The sequence below is a fragment of the Pan troglodytes genome, chromosome 8 (genome assembly GCF_028858775.2).
Source record: "Pan troglodytes isolate AG18354 chromosome 8, NHGRI_mPanTro3-v2.0_pri, whole genome shotgun sequence".
Taxonomy (NCBI): Eukaryota; Metazoa; Chordata; class Mammalia; order Primates; family Hominidae; genus Pan; species Pan troglodytes.
Window position 1 is genome coordinate 39,925,648 of NC_072406.2, and position 21,716 is coordinate 39,947,363.

Here is a 21,716-nt window from a genome sequence, read left to right on the forward strand (position 1 = left end):
TGGTGTGACCCAGTTCTCTGCTTGACTTTTCCTTTTTGCTTGGTGAGTTTGGGGTTCCAAATTTATTTTCCTTTCATATTCCCCCAGCTTCCTTTTCATACTTAAAATCATTTGGAGAAAGCATTTTAAAAAGAAATGAGTCTCTAGTCTCAGGATTTTTCTTTTATGAGCTGGTCCCTTGTACCTAGGATGTTTTATTCCTAGAAGTTAAGGTTCCATGGTGCTAGAAAGGCTCATTCTTAGGTGGTCTTGTCTCATGGAGATTTAAAAAAAAAAAAAAACAGGAGAAGGAAAGAAGAAAAAAAGAAAAACAATATGTATGTGGAGCTAGGCCAGATTTATAGCAACATAAGGGAAAGTAAACCTGGAAGTTGGTTCAGGCTATGCTACTGCCTCCTCAGTTAGAGCACTTCTTTGGGCAACCATTACTCTAGACTTCTCAGTTGCACATTGTCTTAGTTGCAAGCACATACCATTACGACAACCTAAGTAAAAAACAGGACAGAACACAAATTATTATTATGATTCCTATTATGAGCAATAGCTTCTGCCACCAAGTTCCCCAGGATCCAAACAAACCACTCAACTAGTCGATTCGTAAGGGCTTTGGATCTGACAGGTTGGTTATCTGGGTTTTTATGTCAGTCATAAGTCAGGTTTTGTCATTTGATTCCTCTAAGATATAAATCCAAAATTCAGTTTTGATTGTGGCAAAGGTTCCACCTTGGGCTGCAGTGAGCATATCTAACGCCATACAATTTTGCAGCGTGGTTTTTCTTATACGTGAGTCCTCATTGTTTAGCAAAGAGATAGCCATGCAGCTATCATTTAGGGCCTTTTGGGTATTATTTGTTAAGGCCTCTATATGCCATAGAACATCTTTAATATCTATTTGTGGTATAAAGATAGAAGCTGAGTAATCATACCATTGGAATACAGAATGTATCCAATGAGACTGCAAATGAAAAAGGTCTGCTGGTTTGGCAGAGTCTGAATTACTCGTCCTTGTGCCCAAGCATAACCTAGGGAACACTGTCCTAACCATCCTGGGGGTAACTGAGGCCATAAATTAGTGCTACGTAGCCAGTATGTCCTATTTGGAGCTAGCTAATAAATACCATGTTGCTGTACCCAATTCGTGGTATGCTAGCCAGTGTCTTGTAGTAATAATATGGTCACAATGTTCTCCAAGTATCCACCACATGTCTCCTGCACTGTTTGGTCTGGGTCTTTAATGTGGTTTCTTGGTTCCCAGCATAAAGGAGCATTTTTAGCTGAGTTGGCCAAATGAAAGGGTAAGACAGATCAACCCATCCCAAATTTGCATTATCCCATTTTGAAAATGGGCAGATACTTTGGGTGTGGTTATCACCCACTCTTTTCACTGGATGGGGGGATACTTAGGTAAGTGCTAGTGAGCTGGTCCTTTCCTCTGAAAAGCTTTTCCCATGTGCCTTTCTCCTAAGAGTCTTTTCAATGGGCTAATGATACGTATTGTCCTTTTTTATGCCAGCACTAAGGACACCAGACCATTTCTGTGATGTAATACATTTTGGTGTTATAGCTAGTCCTTACCTCAGAAGGGAGATACCCATCATGACAGGCTGGAGCCACTGGAAATAGGCATGGTTGGCATATTCAGCAGGCATCTTTTTGGAATCTGTGTGTATAATCCTGAGCCACTGTAGAAACAGGTTTATTTCATGGGCTACAGCAGACGGCAGTGGCAAGAAGGCAAGAAGGCAAGAAGGCATAGGAAAAGAGCATAAATAGATGCAGCGTTGTGAGATTCATTTTAACTACTGCAAAGACACTAAATCAGATAAACCAGGTGGTGGGTTCTCCATAAGATAGCAGTTGCCAGTATCCCTAGGATAATCATCATAATGGCTATTACACAATAAACACAGGTGTTCTTTTGTACACAGGCATGGATGGGCCAGTGTCTTGGGTTAAAGCTGTCAACAACAGCTGTTATCTGCTTCTAGTCCCAAGTCAAAGGTTGATATTGTTTAGTGAACTGGAGGCAAAGATCCTTGGCTGGAATCACTGTTCACTCAGGAGGATGTGCCTTTTTAAGATGAGACATGTAAATCCATAAGTCTATACCCCCTAATTGTGCAGCACATGAATTAGTCAATACTACCTGGTATGGACCCTTCCATCGGGGATTAAGGGAGTCCTTTACCAAAGACTTTCTCTTTTGTAAGAGACAAAGTCTCTAGGCTACAGATTATGACCAGAAACCTCATCTTCAGGGAGGGCACTGTAAAAAGAATCCTTTACCAAAACTTGGCTTTTCATAAGGTGAAGAATTAGTCCTTTACAATATATTGCAATATATCTCCCTGGAGAAAAGTTGGGTTGGTTATTTGGGTTCCTGACACATGGGCCTTCCCATTATAATTGTATAAGGGTATAGTTGATGTTTCACAAAATGGTGGATCAGAGTGTAAGGAGTGCCAGGAGGAGTTCTAGGCCAGGACAGGTGAAAAGCCCCTATGAACTTAGCCAATTGTGTTTTAATTATACCATTGGTCCTTTCCACCAGCCCTGAAGACTGAGGGTGGTAGGCACAATGGAAATATTGAAGTACGAGGAAAATTTTACAAATAATTTGAAAAACCTGGCCAGTAAAATGAGTTCCCCTATCACTGTGAAGTTCAGAGGGGACTTCACAGAGTGGAATCATTTTTTCACATAGGATTTTTCCAACTGCCATCGCTGTTGCTTGCCTGCAGGAAAAAGCTTCAACCCAGTGGGAAGACACGTAGATAGTTACTAAAACACACTTTTAAACTGGAGATAATGGCAGCTGAATACAATCAAGCTGCCATACCTCAGAAGGTCCAGCCAGAAGGGGAAAATGATCCTGGGCCCCATGGAGGGGCTTTCCTGGGTTATCTTTGGGAGAGAGAACACATGGAGAGTAAATATTTTGTGGCACCATGAATGATAGTTTCCAGTAATATTGTTTACGCCAGGAATACATTTTCTCTGGATTCCAATGGGTCAGATTATTAACATATTCCACAAGAGGCATCTGACATCCCATTGGAATAATGGGTTTATTATTAGGTTCACATCATATTTCGCTTTCCAGTGACAGGTAACCCCCTTTCTGTTTCCAAGTAGATTTTCCTCTCATTTGGGCTATGCTCTGGGTTTTCTTCAACATGTTTTTAAGTGTTTCAGGTTTTATGACCATTCCCCAGATTGGAGCTGGTGGCTTAAATTCTGCTCTTTCAGCTGTAGCATCAGCAGATTGGTTACCCTGCTTTCAGTGGTGTCCAACTTAGAGTGACCTGGAATTTTTATCATTGTCAAAAGTTTCTGTTTTTGAATGACTTCTAACAGCTCTGATACTTCTTGTCCATTTTTTATGGGTCACCCCAAGGAGGTTAAATATCCTCTCTCCTTCCGTAGCATCCCAAAGTCATGAGCAACACCAAGTGCAGAGCAGCTGTCAGTGCAATACTTTCAACAGCCTTGTCTTTTGCCAGTTGAAAAGCTTGGGTCAGGGACAAGGTAATTTATAGATTCAACGCCATCCCCATCAAGCTACCAATGACTTTCTTCACAGAATTGGAAAAAACTAATTTAAAGTTCATATGGAACCAAAAAAGAGCCCTCATTGCCAAGTCAATCCTAAGCCAAAAGAACAAAGCTGGAGGCATCACGCTACCTGACTTCAAACTATACTACAAGGCTACAGTAACCAAAACAGCATGGTACTGGTACCAAAACAGAGATATAGACCAATGGAACAGAACAGAGCCCTCAGAAATAATGCCACATATCTACAACTATCTGATCTTTGACAAACCTGACAAAAACAAGAAATGGGGAAAGGATTCCATATTTAATAAATGGTGCTGGGAAAACTGGTTTAGCCATATGTAGAAAGCTGAAACTGGATCCCTTCCTTACACCTTATACTAAAATTAATCCAAGATGGAATAAAGACTTAAATGTTAAACCTAAAACCATAAAAACCCTAGAAGAAAACCTAGGCAATACCATTCAGGACATAGGCATGGGCAAGGACTTCATGTCTAAAACACCAAAAGCAATGTCAACAAAAGCCAAAACTGACAAATGGGATCTAATTAAACTAAAGAGCTTCTGCACAGCAAAAGAAACTACCATCAGAGTGAACAGGCAACCTACAGAATGGGAGAAAATTTTTGCAATCTACCCATCTGACAAAGGGCTAATATCCAGAATCTACAATGAACTCAAACAAATTTACAAGAAAAAAACAAACAACCCCATCAATAAGAGGGTGAAGGATATGAACAGACACTTCTCAAAATAAGACATTTATGCAGCCAAAAGACACATGAAAAAATGCTCACCATCACTGGCCATCAGAGAAATGCAAATCAAAACCACAATGAGATACCATCTCACACCAGTTAGAATGGCGATCATTAAAAAGTCAGGAAACAACAGGTGCTGGAGAGGATGTGGAGAAATAGGAACACTTTTACACTGTTGGTGGGACTGTAAACTAGTTCAACCATTGTGGAAGTCAATGTGGCGATTCCTCAGGGATCTAGAACTAGAAACACCATTTGACCCAGCCATCCCATTACTGGGTGTATACCCAAAGGATTATAAATCATGCTGCTATAGAGACACATGCACATGTATGTTTATTGCAGCACTATTCACAATAGCAAAGACTTGGAACCAACCCAAATGTCCAACGATGATAGACTGGATTAAGAAAATGTGGCACATATACACCATGGAATACTATGCAGCCATAAAAAATGATGAGTTCATGTCCTTTGTAGGGACATGGATGAAGCCGGAAACCATCATTCTCAGCAAACTATTGCAAGGACAAAAAACCAAACACTGCATGTTCTCACTCATAGGTGAGAATTGAACAATGAGAACACATGGACACAGGAAGGGGAACATCACACACCAGGGCCTGTTGTGGGGTGGGGGGAGGGGGGAGGGGGGAGGGATAGCATTAGGAGATATACCTAATGTTAAATGACGAGTTAATGGGTGCAGCACACCAACATGGCACATGTATACATATGTAACAAACCTGCACGTTATGCACATGTACCCTAAAACTTAAAGTATTCGGCCACTTGAGGTGATCTGGCTTGGGGAAGAGGACCAGCTTCAATCACCTCTAATAAGGAAACCACGGCATAGCCTGTTCTAACATTTCCACCCTCTCCTCTTAAATCAGACCCATCTGTATACCAGTCTATCTCAGCATTATCCAGTGGCATCTCCTCTAGGTCTGTCCTGGGGGTGAGAAGTTAGTCAGTCATCAGAACAGTCATGAGGGGTTTTGTCAGAAGGGCCCAGGAACAGAGTAGCAGGATTTAGACTATTACAGTGGGATGAGGTAATATTTGGAGATGATAAAAGCAAATCTTCATAGAACATTAATCTATTGACAGACACATATTAAGTATGATGAGAGTTTAGAAGGGTCTCAAGAGAATGCGGTACATAAATGGAAAGGGAAGAACACGTAATAATATCTTCAACAGACTTCTACAGAATGGAAGTGCCTGATACAGCTCTCACACAGTGAGGTAAGGCCACAAGGTCTAGCTGTTGGCTATAATACCCTATAGTTATCTGGTGATCACTAGGTTTCTGGTCAGTAGCCCAGGTGCCGTTTCTCCACTTTTGTGTATGAATAGGGACAAAGGCAATTTGTAGTTAGGGTGCCCTAAGCCTGGGGCATTTTGAAACTTTCCTTTATTTGTTGCTCGGCTGATTGTCCCTCTGGAGTAAACGTGATGGGATCAGACTGTTCATTTTTTAGGTATGCATACAGAGGTTGAGACATAAGGGTGAAATCTGGTGTGCAGTTCCTACAATAGCCAGCCAGCCCCACAAACCCTCTATGTTGTTTCTTAGTGATGGACATTGGGAAAGCTAAAATTTCTCTCACTCTACTAGGGTTAATACTCAGTTCTTTGATGGAGATAATATGCCCCCAAATTCTTAACTTGGGGTGAGCACAGCTGAAGTTTATCTTGGGACACTTTGTCTCTTACTGGCTTATAGTTTGAGTAAATATGAAACATATTCCTGAGAGGAAGAGAGTGTGTCTGACCCAAAGAGAATGCCATCCACTTATGGGATAAGCATAGAGCCTCAGGGAAAAATTGAGTCCTCTAAATCACACTTTAATATTTCAGAAAAATAAGTAGGACTTTCCACGCACCCTTGAGGCATTACAGTCCACGTATATCGTGTAGATTGCCATTCTCTTCAGGTGAAGGCAAACAAATATTGGCTGTGTGGATCTACAGGAATACTAAAGAAAGCACTGCTGATGCACAACTGGGAAATACTGGCTGGGAGTGGGTACAGCTGATAGAAGGGTATGTGAGTGTCTAAATATTATGCTATTGTTTACTGCTCTCAGATCCTGTATAAATCTCCATACTCAAGCCGGGCATGATGGCTCACACCTATAGACCCAGCATTTGGGAAGGCCAAGGTAGGAAGATCACTTGAGCTCAGGAGTTCAAGACCAGCCTAGGCAACATAGTGAGACCTCTTCTCAAAAAAAAAAAAAAAGTATCTTCTCTTGTTCGTTTTTATCTTCTCCTGTTTGTTTTTTCTACAAAGAATATGGTGGTGGGGAAGGGGAGTGTTGCAGGGGATGGTACAGGAAATAATGAGGACACAGCCCCCTTTTGAGATAATCTTGTATGATAGGGACAATTCCATCTATGGCTTCCTTTCTGAAAGGATATTAATATTGGGCAAGAGATTTTTTTTTCTGTTTATCTCAACATCTATTGGAGTGGCTGAGAATATTTTTTCTAAGTCTGTCTTTGACTTGGACCATAAGTGGGTGAGGATGGCCTTAAGCAAATGTTCCCCTTTTGGGGTTAATATGAATTTTGGAGGGACTAAAGGGAATCATACAGTTCCCTGCCTTTTATTCCATTTTTCTCTTTTCTCCTCTAACATTTTCTTGGCTGTCTCTAGTTCATTTTCTCAGTCACAAGATGATGTTTTAACATTACTAAATCATGGTACATTGTCAAGACTTTTAAAAATTTGTTATTTTTGGTTTCCTGGCTCCAATTCCAAAAAGATTCACCTTTGATGAAAAAGACTTATGGGCATTAAGGATGTTGAGAAGATTGCAGCCCAAAAGATTGACAGGGTTCCCAGGACATATTAGGAACATGTGAGACCTACCAAGTGGGTCACATTTAGAGCCCTGGGAACAGTAAATTCTTTATGCTTCACAACTCAACCTTTGACCAGGGTTGACAGACAATTGCTGGGGTTCCCCTACCTGTTACTGATTGTTCCCTAAATGGGCAATCATGAGGGGTGTCCTTGCAGGGTCCCCCTTTTCCCATCTTCCTGATGAGAGGCTGCCACGGGGGCTGTCATGGAATCATCAGGAGTTAGGGTCTTGGAGGTTAGACCTCCTGCTGCCTTCTGTTAAATGAGCAGCAGATGAGGAGGAGGGGAAGATGGTAGCCTGGAGCATGCAAGAGAAGGAAGGAACAGATCTTGTCCAGGAAGTTCAGAGGAGGCGGGGTAAATTGGGGGTGTAAATGGAGGTGAAGGAAGCACCAAGGGGGAAGTAAGCAATTCTGAAGATTTCTTTAAGAGTGATCAAGTGCTAGAGAGTTCTCGGTTAGCATATCTAAGTTGTTTGTTGGCCTCCTGTAAGGAAGTGAGGTAGTCTTCCCCCATTTTGCTACTCTCTAGGTACCATTGAAAGTAGCTCTCCCATTCTGGCTGTTGAGTTTTTGTGCATGCATTTTCCATCCTAGTTCCCAGGTGCACTAATATGGGCATCTCAGAAGATTCCCTTCTAGGCCATTGTAACTTAGAGTCTGCTTTGGTGATAGTTGTCCACTTGACTAAATATGTGCATGGCAATTCACTAGAAGTATTTTGCAAATACCCAGCCAGAGTTTCTAAGGATGAAACTTATGTTCCACAGCTGTGTGGGGGCTTTGGCGAACTTAGAGGCCTCATCCCTCCTAACTTAGAGTTCTCTTTAAGATTTAACCAACTGTAGAAAAAAAGGAAAACTAAATTTAACCAAGTTGGGGAGTGTATCACACCCAAAGTGTGCTGCTTGTTGACCTAGATTTTCAGGGCCATTAGTTCTTGAACCAGTTTGGTCCACCCATATCACTGCTACCTGGCACAGTGTGTCAAGGGCTTAAGGTGCAGGAGAGGTCAGTTCCTTATATGCACCTACAAGCTGAGAATAGACCCTAAGTATGTTCTTATAAGGGGGAAACCTAATCCGAGCCATGTCTATGGAGTATTCCTCCCAGACACCCTCACATGATCTCAGACACATGAGAATGTCCAGAAAGACTGAGAGGAGCAAGATGCTCTTGTCTCCAGAGTGGAAATTTTACACTCATAGGCTAGAGGGATTTAGACTTGGTCAAATATGATAGAAGAAAGATAAAAACATACCAAATTAAAAACCTTAACAAAACAAGCAAAAACAGATCAGCAAAATAAACACTGATCACACCAATTATGCTTTCTGAGCACTTTAATTGTAAGGAGAAATGAAGAATAAACTAACGTTTAGTCATTAAAGAGAATTAGCACGACAAAATCCCAACTCAGCTCCTTACCTAATAATGGGGACCAGGCTAAAGACCACTCTCTGCCTGCGCAGAAGCAGACAAGCCCGACTTCCTTGATGGAAGCCAGCTGAAACTCCCAGGAAAAGGAGTTTTTTTATAGCAAAATAAACCTCAGACCCTCCCCCCCAACTAAACAACAAAATTGGGGAGGTCAGGGATCCCTGGAGGAAGGAGGTCCCAAACCTCAGCAAATCGTCCCATCGTTTAGGGTGATAAACACAGCCCAAGCCAGTACCAAGCACCAATAGGAGAGCTGCTGCAGGCCTGGGCCACCTTCATTCAGGAATCCCTTCATGGTTGCTAGATGTAAATAAAAGAAAATGACCACGGCAACTCTCGGTCATTGTAGGAGGTTTATTTGCCAAAATTAAGGATGCGTGCCCAGGAGACAGGTCTATGCTTTCCTCCAAAGATGATTTTGAGGGCTTCAATATTTAAAAGGGAAAGGGTAGATATTGAAGGAAGGGAATTTTTTTTTTTTTTGAGATGGAGTTTCACTCTTGTTGCTCAGGCTGGAGTGCAATGGCACGATCTCGGCTCACTGCAACTGCAACCTCTGCCTCCCAGGTTCAAGTGATTCTCCTGCCTTATCCTCCCGAGTAGCTGAGATTACAGGCATGCGCCACCATGCCCAGCTAATTTTGTATTTTTAGTAAAGACGAGGTTCTCCTTTTTGGTCAGGCTGGTCTCGAACTCCCGACCTCAGGTGATCCACCTGCCTCGCCCTCCCAAAGTGCTGGAATTACGGGTGTGAACCAAAGAAATAGTTTTAAAACGTGTCTCAGTAGATAAAAAGGCAAAATGGTTGCATCCTTTTGAGCCTTTGATCAGCCTTTCACTCAATACACAATTTTCATGTGTGAGGGAGGTAGAGGAAATAGACACTCATGACTTCATCTGGCTTGCTGAAGACATCAGTACTTTATGCATTTTAACATAAAATGACATAGACAAGAGGGCGGAGGAAGCACTCAGATACGCATTTGTCTCAGGTCAGCAGAGGGATGACTTTGAGTTGTCCTTTGTCCTGCACCTGCGAAGATAAGCTATCAATTTACATTGCCAGAGTGAAATTCCATATAACTGTTTTAGGGTAAAGATCTTGGGGCCCACAAAAGAATCTCCTTGTGGGCAAATTGTGAGGGAGGTATGTAACTTTTTTATCTTTGCAGCCATCTTATTTAGGAAGCAAATGGGAGGCAGGATTGCCTGATCCAATTCTTCGCTTTATTTTTCTTTTGGCTTTATGAGTTTGAGGTCCCAAGATTTCTTTTCCTCTTACATTTTCCTTCCATTTTTTCTTTAAAATCTTATGGAGAAAGAATTTTAGAGGTAAATAAGTCTCTGGTTTCAGGTTTTTTCTTTTTTCTTTTTTGAGCTTGTCCCTTGTCGCCAGGATGTTCAGGTCCCACATTACTTGGAAGGCTTATTCCTAAGGTCATGTTTCATGGAGATAAAATATGATAAGTAAAAAAGAAAGATAAAATACACACACATACACACACACACACACACACACACACACAGAGAGAGAGAGAGAGAAAAAGAGAGAGACTTTCCCAGATTTATAGCAAAATGGAAAGCAAACCTAGAAGCTGGTTCAGGCTATGCTACTGCCTCCTCAATTAGAGCAGTTCTTTGGACAACTATTACTCTAGCCTTTTTGGTTGCATGTTGACTTACTTGCAAGAATATACTATTACAACATTGTAAGCAAAAGCATGGCAGAACACTAATTATTATTATTATTCCTATTATGAGCAATATCTTCTGCCACAAGTTCCCCAGGATCCAAACCAACCACTCAACCAGTCAATTACCAAGGGTTTTAGATCTGACAGGTTGGTTATCTGGGTTTTCATATCAGCCATAAGTTAAGTTATATTATTTGATGTATCTGGAATATAAATACAACATTGAGTTTTTATGATGGCACGGGTTCCGCTTTGGGCTGCTGTGAGTATATCTAAGGCCATATGGTTTTGCAGCACAGCTTTCCTCATTAGTAAGACTTCATTGTTTAGCAAAGAGATACTCATGTGTCTATCATTTAGGACCTTTTGGGTATAATTTGTTAAGGCCTCTGTATGCCATATAACACGTTCAATAGCTATTTATGGTACAAAGACAGAAGCTAAGCGATCATACCATTGGAATACAGAACGTGTCCAGCAAGACTGTAAGTGAAAAAGCGTTGCTAGTTTGGCAGGTTCTGAATTACTCATCCTTGTGCCCAAGCTTAATCTAGGGAACATCATCTTAACCATCCTGGGGGTAATCAAGGCCATAAGTTAAAGCAACATAGCCAATATGTCCCATTTAATGCTAGCCAATTAATATCTGGTCACTGTACCCAATAGGTGTCATGCCAGTGCCTTGTAACGTAATAATGTGGTCACAATGCTTTCCAGGTATCCACCCCATATCTCCTGGACTGTTTCACCATTGGCCCTTTGTGTGGTTTCTTTCTTTGCAGCATAAAGGAGCATTCTGGCTGAGTTGGCCTAATAAAGGGGTGATTCAGTTAAACTAATCACAAATTTTGCAGTATCTCATCTTGAAATTCAGCAGTTACTTGGGGTGTGGTTACCAACTTCTCTATTAGTTGCAGAGAGGGGACTAAGGTGAGGGTTGCTGAGCTGGACCTTTCCTCTGAAAACCTTTTCCCATGTGCCTTGCTCTTAAGTGTATTTTCAATGGGCTAATTATATATATTGTATTTTCTTACACCAGCACTGAGGATACCAGACCATTTCTGTGATGTAATACATTTTTGGTATTCTATCCAGTCCTGACCATAGAAAGGAGGTACCCAACATGGAAGGCTGGAGCCATTGGAAAGAGGCATGAGTCTGCATATCCAGGAGGCATCTTTTTATAATCTGTCTGCATAATCCTGAGCCCATTGTAGAAACAGGTTTGTTTCATGGGCCACAGTGGGTGGCAGTGGCAAGGCACAGGGACAGAGGATAAACAGAAACAAGGTTGTGAAATTCATTTTAACTACTAAAAGGATATTAAATCAGACAAGGCTGGTGCCTGGTTCTGCATAACACAGCAATTGCCAGTATCTCTAGGACAATCATTGTAATGGCTATCATACAATAAATATAGGCATTCTTTTGTATACAGGTCTGGGCTGGTGTCTTGGGTTAAAGCTCTCCACAGCAGCTGTCTCCAGTCCTGTGTGAAGATCCTCTAAATTTGTGGATAAAATGTTATGGCTAAAATCAAGCTGCCAAACCTCAAAAGGTCCAGCTAGAAGGGGAAAATGACCCTTGGCCCCATGGAAGGGCTTCCCTGGCTTATTTTGGCAACAAAAAACAGATCAGGAGTAAACCTTTTGTGCCACCAGGAATGACAGTTTCCAATAATATTGTTTACACCAGGATATCATTTTCTCTGGATTCCAATGGGTCTGATGATGAACATATTCCATAAGGGGCATCTGACATCCCATTGGAATAATGGGTTTATTATTAGGTTCACATCATATTTCAGTTTGCAGAGACAGGTATCCCCCTTTCTGTTTCCAAGTAGATTTCCCTCTCGTTTGGGCTATGCTCTGGGTTTTCTTCAACATGTTTTTAAGTGTTTCAGGTTTTATGGCCATTCCCCAGATGGGGGCTGGTGGCTCAAATACTGCTCTTTTAGCTGTAGCATCAGCAAATTGGTTACCCTTTCAGTGGTGTCCAATTTAGAGTGACCTGGGATTTTTATAATTGCCAGAAGTTCTGGTTTTAGAATGGTTTCTAACAGCTCTGATGCTTGTTGGTCATTTTTTATGGGTTGCCCTGAGAAGGTTAAATATCTTCTCTCCTTCTGTAGCATCCCAAAGTCATGAGCAAACCCAAATGCAGAGCAGCTGTCAGGGCCTATGTTCACAACCTTGTGAACATAGAGCTCGCCAATTGAAAAGCTCGGGTCAGGGAAATCAACTTGGCTACTTGAGCTGATCTGCCTTGGGGAAGAGGACTGGCTTCAATTACCTCTAATAAGGAAATCACAGCATATCCTGCTCTAACATTTCCATGCTCCCCTCTTAAATCAGACCCATCTGCATACCAGTCTATCTCAGCATTATCCAGTGGCATCTATTGCAGGTCTGTCCTGGAAGTGAGACATTGGTCAGTCATCAGAACATAGTCATGAGGGGTTTCATCAGAAGGTCCCTGGAATAGAGTGGCAGGATTAAGGTAATTACACTGGGATATGATAATATTTGGAGATAAAAGCAAAACTTCACGGAGGTTAACCTATTGACAGGTGTTGAGTTATGATGAGAGTTTAGAAGGGTCTCAAGAGAATGCGGTACACAAACAGTAGGAAGGGAACCCATGATTATTTCTTCAACAGACTTGTATAGAAGGGAAGTGGCTGATGTTGCTCTCATACAGTGAGGCAGCCCTTGAGCTACAGGGTCTAACTGTTGCCATAATAGCCTACAGTTCTCTGATGGTCATGATGTTACTGGGTCATTACCCCAGATGCAATTCCTCCACTTTCATATGCTAAAAAAAGGAAGGCAGAGAAAAGAGATCAGACCATTCACTTCATAGGTATGCACAGAAGTTGGTGGGCAAGGGAGAAATATGGTATCCAGTTCCTACAATAGCCAGCCAGCCCTGAAAACCCTTTAAACGTTGATTTTTAGTGATGGTCATGGGGAAAGTTAAACTACGCTCACTCTATCAGGGTTAATGCTCAGTCCTTGGACTCAGATAATATGCCCCCAAATATTTGACTTGGGGTGAACACAGCTGACGTTTATCTTGAGACACTTTGTCCCTTATTGGCTAATTGTGTGAGTAAATATGAAATATCTTCCTGAGGGGAAGAAAGTGTGTCTAACCCAAGGAGAATGTCATCCTCGTATTGGATGAGCACTGAGTCCTGGGGAAAAATCGGGTCCTCTAAATCGGCCTTTAATATTTGGGAAAGATAAGTGGGACTTTCTGTGCACCCTTTAGGCATCACAGTCCACATATATCATGTATATTGCCATTCTCTCCAGGTGAAGGCAAACAACTATTGGCTGTGTGGATCTACAGGAATTCTTGAGAAGGCACTAGATGCACAACTGAGAAATACTGACTGGGAGTGGGTACAGCTGATAGAAGGGTATGTGAGTGTCTAAATATTATGATATTGTTTACTGCTCTCAAATTCTTTACAAATCTCCACCCTCAGCCCAGGCATGGTGGTTCATAACTAATCCCAGCACGTTGGGAGATCAAGAAGAGAGAATATCTTGAGACCAGGAGTTTGAAACCAGCCTGGGAAATATAGTGAGAAAAAAAAAGGCCGGGCACGGTGGCTCATGCCTGTAATCCCAGCACTTTGGGAGGCCAAGGCAGGAGGATCACAAGGTCAGGAGATCAAGACCATCCTGGCCAACATGGTGAAAACCCATCTCTACTAAAAATACAAAAATTAGTTGGGCGTGGTGGCTCATGCCTGTAATCACAGCTACTCGGGAGGCTGAGGCAGGAGAATCACTTGAACCACGGAGTCAGAGGTTGCAGTGAGCTGAGATTGCGCCACTGCACTCCAGCCTAGCAACAGAGCAAGACTCCATCTCAAGAAAAAGAGTCTTCATTCTCTACCATTTGGTTTTTCTACAGGGAATACAGGGGTGTTGTAGGGCTTGGTACAGGGAATAATGAGATAATCTTGTATGACAGGGACAATTCCATCTATGTCTTACTGTCAAGAAGGATACTATACAATGTTGGGGAGCAGTATCTTTAGGAATATTTTTCCTGTGTCTGTATTTGACTGTGACCATAGTGGGAGAGGATGGCCTTAACCAAATGTTCCACTTCTGGGGTTACAGGAAAACTGGGGAGGCTAAAGGGAGGTTTACAGCTCCTTGCCTTTTATTTCACTTTTCTCTCTTCTCCGCTAATGTTTCCTTTTTCTGTCTTCAGTTTATTTCCCAGACACAAGATGATGTTTTAACATTACTAGTACTAAACTATGGTACATTGTCAGGATGTTTCTCTAATTTGTTGTTTTGTTTGTTTTGGGTTGTTTTTGTTTTGTCTCCTGGCTCATATTCCAAAAAAAATCCACCTTTTGATAAAAAAAAAAATACGGTCATTATGGATGTTGAGGAGATTGTGGCCCAAAAGATTGAAAGGGATCTCAGGGCATATTAGGAACATGTGGGACAGACTGGGTCACATTTAGGGCCCTTGGTTGGTAGGGCACCAAACCTGACAAAACTGTAAGGTGTAGGTTTTGATTTAAAACCTGAGATAGTTTTTCTAGATACACCCATGATGCTAATCCTTTCATTACTCTGAGAAATGGGATTTCTAAACAAGGTGGGATTTATAACAGATATGGCTGCTCCTGTGTCAAGGATGGTTAATGATTATATTAATCTCTCCCAATTTGTTTTGTCAAGGTAGAATACTAGGAGAGGTGAAACACTTTAACTTCCTCAGAGCACCCCTGGTCTTCCTGAGTTGTATCCTCCTGCTGTGGCTTCCATTTCAGCCTAAAGCAGTCCCGTTTCAAGTGTCCCAGTCTTTTACAGTAGTAACAGGCTGAGGGAAGAGTCCTCTGAGGCGGTTTAACATTTTTCTGAGACTGAGAGGTTTGAGAAGTTAATTGTGTTGGGAGAAAAGCTGAGTGTTGGGAGAGAAGCTGAGGCAGGGCTTGGAACATGTCCGGGGTCCAGGGTCTAAAATCCCTCGTGGCCTTTGGAATGTGTCTGGACTTGCTGGCTTCTTGCTTCTAGCACTCCCATTGTCTCAGGTAGCCATGTGTTTAGGAGAAAATGCTAAACCGCCACAGCTGTGGCTTGTTTGCTTGATGCACTGCTTCCTTTCAACCCCCACATCCTCACCACCTGTTTGTTTGTTTGATCACTGATAAATAGCATGGGCTCCCAGAGCTTGGGGCCTTCACAGCATCCATACTAGCGTCGGCCCCCTGGTCCCACTTTCTCTCGTCTTTTCTCATTCCTTTGACTCTGCTGGACTTCATAGCCCCCACGGCCTGGTGTTGGGTCTGATTACCCCAACAAATTGCTTTAACTGTAGATGCATAACTGGGCAGCCTTGTTTTTTCTTTTTTATCATAGCCCAGGATAACTGGTCAGCTAAGGTAACTAGTTTATTAGTCCTGGCCATGACCCAATTTACTAGGGTGGCTGAATCGTCATCTGGTCTGTTTTAAAAGTTTGCATTTAATAATGTATCATTTTTACTGTTTTCAATGCGATCAGCTGACATCTTGCAATACTGTTGCAAAGTTTTATTAAAACATGTAAAATGATCTAATCTGATTCTTTTGGGTTCTGGTGGCACTGCTAGATTTTATTCAATCCACAACCCTTTGGAACACTGAGGGAATGACATTTAGCAGAGCAGGTGCTTGCTCCCAGGATCTTTGAGCCTGTCTTCTGGACTTTTGGGGGCTGATTGTTGTCATTCTATTGGGCCTTTGAGGATTAAGTCTGCTAATGGGTCTGACCTCTGTGATTTTTCTAGCCATCTCTTAGCTTTAGCCTCTGAAACAAGTATGTGTACCAGCTGGTAAAGGTCTGAATGACCTGGGTCATAGGTTCTGATAATGAGCTCAAATTCGTGGGCAAACCCAATTGGATCTTTATGGAAGTCAGGAAATTCTATAACTGTGCTTCGCAGCTCAGCCTTTGACCAGAATTGATAGACAAACGCTGGGGTTCCTCTATTATTGGTTGTTTTCAAACCAGGGCAATCATGAGAGATGTCCCTATAGGGTCCCCCTTTTCCCATCTTCCAGATGAGAGGGTGCCATTGGGGCTGTCAGAGAATCAGCAGGAGGTAGAATCTTGGAAGTTAGATCCCCAGCTGCCTTCTGTTGAGTGAGTAGCAGTCGAGGAGGGGAAGATGGTAGAATGGAGAATGGAGCACGCAGGAGGAGGGAACAGATCTGGTCCAGGAAGTTCAAAGAGGTCGGGATAAAGTAGCGGTATACGTGGAGGTGGGGGAGGCACCAAGAGGAAGTAAGTGATTCTGAAGATTTCTCTGAGATAAAGCACTAGAGGGTTCTCAGCATCTCTAAATTGTTTCTTGGCCTCCTGTAAGGAGGTAAGGCAATCTTCCCCCATTTTGCTCCTCTCCAGATATCACTCAAAGCAGCTCTCCCATTCTGGCTGTTTAGTTTTTGTGCATGCCTTTTCTGTTCTAGTTCACAGGTGCACTAATATGGGCATCTCAGAAGATCCCCATCTAGGCCATTGTAACTTAGAGTCTGCTTCAGTTATAGTTGTCCATTTGACTAAATATTTGCATGACAATTCGCCATAAGCATTTTGCAAATACCCAGCCAGAGTTTCTAAGGTTGTAACTTTTTGTTGCGCAGCTGCTGGGATTTTAGCCAATGTAGAGGCCTCGTTTCCTATAGTTAGGGTTCTCCTTCAGATATTATTAAGTCCGTGAGTGTGTCAGACCCAAAGTGTGCTGCTTGTGGACCTAGCTTTCCAGGGCAATTACTCTCTGAACTGGTTCGGTCCACCTGTGTCACAACTACCTGGCACAATGTGTCAGGGGCTTCAGATGTGGGAGGGGTCAGCTCCTTATATGCACCTGCCAGGTGAAAATAGTCCCTAATTATGTTCTCCTGAAGGAGAAACCTCACTGGAGCCATTGCTGCTCTTAGGAGGCATTCCTCCTAGACACCCTCACATGATTCTCAGTCACATGAGAATGCCCTGAAAGGCTGAGAAAAGCATGGTGCTCTTTTTTCCTTTGGAGTGAAAATTCCACACTCATAGGCTAGAGGGGTTTAGAATTCATCAAATCTGATAGGTTTGAGACCAAAACAAACCAAAAAAAAAAAAAAAAAAAAAACCAACAAAATCCCAAGAAGACAAACAAGCAAAACCAGCTAAGCAAAACAATGATCACACAAATTATACAATTTCTGAGAACTCGAATTGTAAGTAGAAATTAAGACCAGCTGGTTGTTAAAACTTTTAGTCATTATAGAGAATTTGCAAGACAAACTCCCAACTCAGCTCCTTACCTAGCAATGGGGCCCAGATTGAAGACGACCCTCCGCCCACACAGAAGCAGACAAGCTCAGCTTCCCTGATGGAAACCAGCTGAAACTCACAGGAAAAAAGTTTTTTACAGCAAAATAAACCTCAGATCTTACAATTGCCTTGTGAGACCCTGGGCAGAGGACCCAGATAGACCATGCCTGAACTCCTGACCCACAGAAACCGAGAAATAAGTGTGTGTGATTTTAAGATGCTAAGTTTGTGATGGCCTATTATGCAGCAATAGGAAAGCTATACAATAATGAAGAATATTCATCATAAAAACAAAAGCCTGCCATCTACATACTTACTGAAAAATATTGTTTCCCCTTTGCAATTTCAACAAAATGTGGATGCCTACTGTTTCCCCTTTTATTCAACATCATTCTTGAAGTAGGAAAGAAAAACAAAAACTCCAGGAATTGGAAAGGATACAATACTGTCACTATTACAGATATTTTTTGTGTGTATATGGGAAATCCAAGACTCTACAGATAAAATACTCAAATAAAAAATATGAATTTAGCAAGATAGCTGAATCCAAGTTTAATACATAAAATACAGATTTTACTTCTATAAGAAACAGGAAATAAAATGTAAGGAAGGTAACATAATAGAATCAAAAGTATCAAATAACTGGGAATAAATCTAAAAATGTATATATGCAAGATCTCTATAAGTTAACAAGACAGAATAGGCCAGGCACGGTGGCTCACACCTGTAATCCCAGCACTTTGGGAGGCCGAGGCAGGTGGATCACGAGGTCAGGAGATCGAGACCATCCTGGCTAATGTGGTGAAACCTCGTTTCTACTAAAAATGCAAAATCAAAATTAGCCAGGCATGGTGGCGGCACCTGTAATCCCAGCTACTGGGGAGGCTGAGGCAGGAGGATGGCGTGAACCCAGGAGGCGGAGCTTGCAGTGAGCCAAGATCGCGCCACTGCACTACAGCCTGGGCAACAGAGCAAGACTCTGTCTCAAAAACAAACAAACAAACAAAAGACAGAATAACTCAATATTCTAAATGTCTTTTCTCCCCAAATTATAGATTCAATGCAATTCCAATAAAAAATGCTTGCTTTGTAGAGCTCGGCATGTTGATTATAAATGGTATATGGAGTCCTATTCTCCTTTCTCTTCCTGAACATTTCGGTTCAAAAGTATGGGGACTAAGCCTGGAAACAAAATTAGAGTTGTGGTGGCCCAGAGTTAGGGGCTGGAGTCTGGATAAAATGAGAAGGGCCTAAGTGTGGGAGTGAAGCAGCATCACTGACGGAGTAATATCTGAGGTTCATTGTCTCATGCCAAAGAAACCAAGGATGCGAACACACAAGGGGTGAGGCTAAGAGCAGAGGTTTAATAGGTGAGAGAAAGAGAAAAGCTCTCCCCTGCAGAGAGAGGGTCCTGGGTGGGTCTTCCAGTCCGTGGTGAAATGCACAGGGTTTTATAGATGAACTTGAGGTGGTGGTGTCTGATTTACATAGGGCACAAAAGATTGGTTAGACCAGGTATGTTATTTGCATAAGGTGCAAAAAACTGGTTAGGGCTAGGTGTGCCATTTGCATAGTGCAGAAAATCTGGCCGCCCCCACCCTAATCTTTTATTATGCAGATGGGTTCTCTGCCTGGCCAGTGCCATGTTGCCTCTTCCTTTACTGTACAAAGAATAGGGAAGATGAAGCCTCCATGTTGAACATCCCTAGCCCTGAGGTAGCCCTTTTCTATTGGCACAATTGCCGGCATTCACCCATGCAAGCTTTCAGTTTGCTTATCTATGTCAGCAGCTCGATTTTTCAGGCTGCTCCTTGTTAGAAAAGAAATGATTTGGGGCCTTTTTGTTAAAAGGGAAATTTTGCCAAGGACTCTTTTACCCTTGCTATCTGCCTAAATAATTTCTTTCTATCTCCTGTATCAGGAGTGTCACCCTCTACAGGGTTGGAGGTCAAGTAAGGGCACTCCTGAAAAGTAGATGGGATAGAATGAGGTATCAAAGATGAACAGAGTCAGGAGGCAACCATACGGGGGAAAGGATAGTCCCACATGGGTTTTCAGCACCTGAGGCAGAAGCATCAGCATAAGAGGGTGGCCTGGCACAGGGTGTCTGGGAAAGGATGGGGTGAAGACAGCATCAGCTTGGGAGGAAAGTGGTGAAGGCAACCTGATAAAGGGTGCTGGAGTCCAAGGGGGAGTGGGAAGCACAGCTGCTTAGGGGCCGGGACACAAGAGATTGGTTACACACAAGAGGATTGAATAAATCAGTAAATACAGCAGATTCTTGAACAACATCATTTCATTGTCATGCTGAGGAGAGAAAGAATTCCCAACTGGGGCCCCATCTGGGTGGAGTTTGCACGTTCTCCCCTTGTCTGCGTGGGTTTCCTCCAGGTATTCTGGTTTCCTCCTACATCCCAAAGCTGGGCATGTTAGGTTATCTGATGTGCTGACGTCATGACATGGTCCCAGTTAGAGTGAGGGCGGGTGTATGTGAGTGGCCCTGCAATGGGATATGTCCTGTCCAGGGCTGGTTCCCACCCTGCACCCTTAAGTGCAGGAGAGGCTCTGACCATATGTGACCCTGAACTGGGATAAGCAGGTTAAGAAAGGAATGAATGAATGCAAATTACTATAAAATAAAATGTTGTAGGGTCTATGGTCGTAACACAAATGCTGTGGTACACAATTATGTGGTATGAAAGTGCTCCATGAGCCTGCCATATTTGTGACTATTTTTGAACACAAAAATAGTGTTCAAATAGCTGCATGATGGCAGCAGGTGCTCCTGACAATTTTTTCACTTTGCAACATTTATTCCTTGACACAGCACCACCCCTACAACCACTATCACTCACTGACGCACCCAAAATTGGGTAGTATCTTCATTTTTTAAATTAATCTTTCCTAAATATATGTAGAGCTCACATTTATTTCAGTGTTTAGTGTTCATGTTTTGGGGTCTTTACTTAGAAGATTAGTGATGTTTTTGTGACCAACAATATGTCATAGGAACGTTATGTTTTATTTGTATCATTTAGCCTATGCCAAATTGGTTCTGTTATATGTCATTTCACTTAAAGTCAGATTCCAAAGCCTATCGACGGCATTAAGTGAGTATTTAATATATATTCAGGATGAAGGGAGCCAGGTTGCTGTCAGAAAAGGAAGTTAAAAATACAGTTGACCCTTGAAGTGCTCAAAGAATAAGGGGGACAGGTCAGAAGGACACAAAGTCAGCTTGAAATGGCTACTACTGGCCAAGTCCAGGGGGCATCTGAACACCAAATTAGTAAGCTTTCCCTTCCCCCCCTATTTGTTCACTGATTTTGTTCTATTTATCAATATAGAAGGGATGAAGGAATAAGAAAGTCATCATTTGGCAACCATCATAATAATAATTGATTCAAGCACAAATCACCAATGAAATGCTTTATCTTGTGGGTGAAGTTCTGAGTAGTAGCCAGATATTTACAAAGCCTCAAAATATCTTTATACAAGATATTTATGAAATACAAAGTATATACTAGCTTAACCACAGACAAACATGGCAGGATGTTGACTTTGATTATTTCAACAAATCAAATAATCAAAGTCAACATTGGCCAGTAATGGAAGTGAGTGACAGCAGATACCTCCAGATGCTGCATTGCAGAGAACTCAGCCTGTGTGAAAGCCCCGCCCGAATGGCACAACCTAAAGCTAATCATGAGGAAACACTGTACAAACCAAAATGGAGAGAACGCCTACAAAACAGCTGACCTATACTCTCCAAAAACATAAATGTCATTACAATCAAAGAAAGACTCAGGAACTATCCCAGATAAAAGGAGACTATAGAAACGGAACAATTGGACCAACACATCATACCTGGTGAAAATCCCCCATCTTGAATTTTCCTCGGCTATCAAGGATATTTTGGAGACAATTGGCAAAATCTGCGTAAGGTCTATAGATTAGATATTAACATTGAACCAGTGTTAATATCCTGATTTTGACCATTATACTACAGTTATGTAAGGTAATTCCTTCTATTTAGGAAATACACA

General features: G+C 42.1%; 1 protein-coding gene and 1 long non-coding RNA gene across 31 annotated transcripts in view; one reads left to right on the top strand and one right to left on the bottom strand.

Annotated features, from left to right (window-relative positions):
* ANKRD26 (ankyrin repeat domain containing 26) overlaps nt 1-21,716 on the bottom strand; it is a 134,785-nt gene that overhangs the window by 17,494 nt on the left and 95,575 nt on the right. For 26 of the 30 annotated variants that reach the window (XM_054660875.2, XM_063780535.1, XM_063780522.1 and 23 more), the window contains 2 exons: nt 12,705-12,811; nt 9,540-10,071 (listed from right to left, as the gene is read on the bottom strand). In XM_054660875.2, the coding sequence (XP_054516850.2) occupies nt 12,734-12,811 (78 nt within the window). In that variant the 3' untranslated portion in view covers nt 9,540-10,071; nt 12,705-12,733. Of the gene's footprint in view, nt 1-364; nt 486-1,575; nt 1,709-9,539; nt 10,072-12,704; nt 12,812-21,716 lie in introns of those variants that run through there. The other 4 variants (XM_063780515.1, XM_063780516.1, XM_054660854.2 and 1 more) reach the window with 3 other exon arrangements.
* LOC107976949 (uncharacterized) overlaps nt 12,743-21,716 on the top strand; it is a 35,532-nt gene continuing 26,558 nt past the window's right edge. The window contains exons 1-2 of the long non-coding RNA XR_010146595.1: nt 12,743-12,835; nt 13,654-13,760. This is a non-coding gene — a long non-coding RNA (uncharacterized LOC107976949). The remainder of the gene's footprint in view (nt 12,836-13,653; nt 13,761-21,716) is intronic.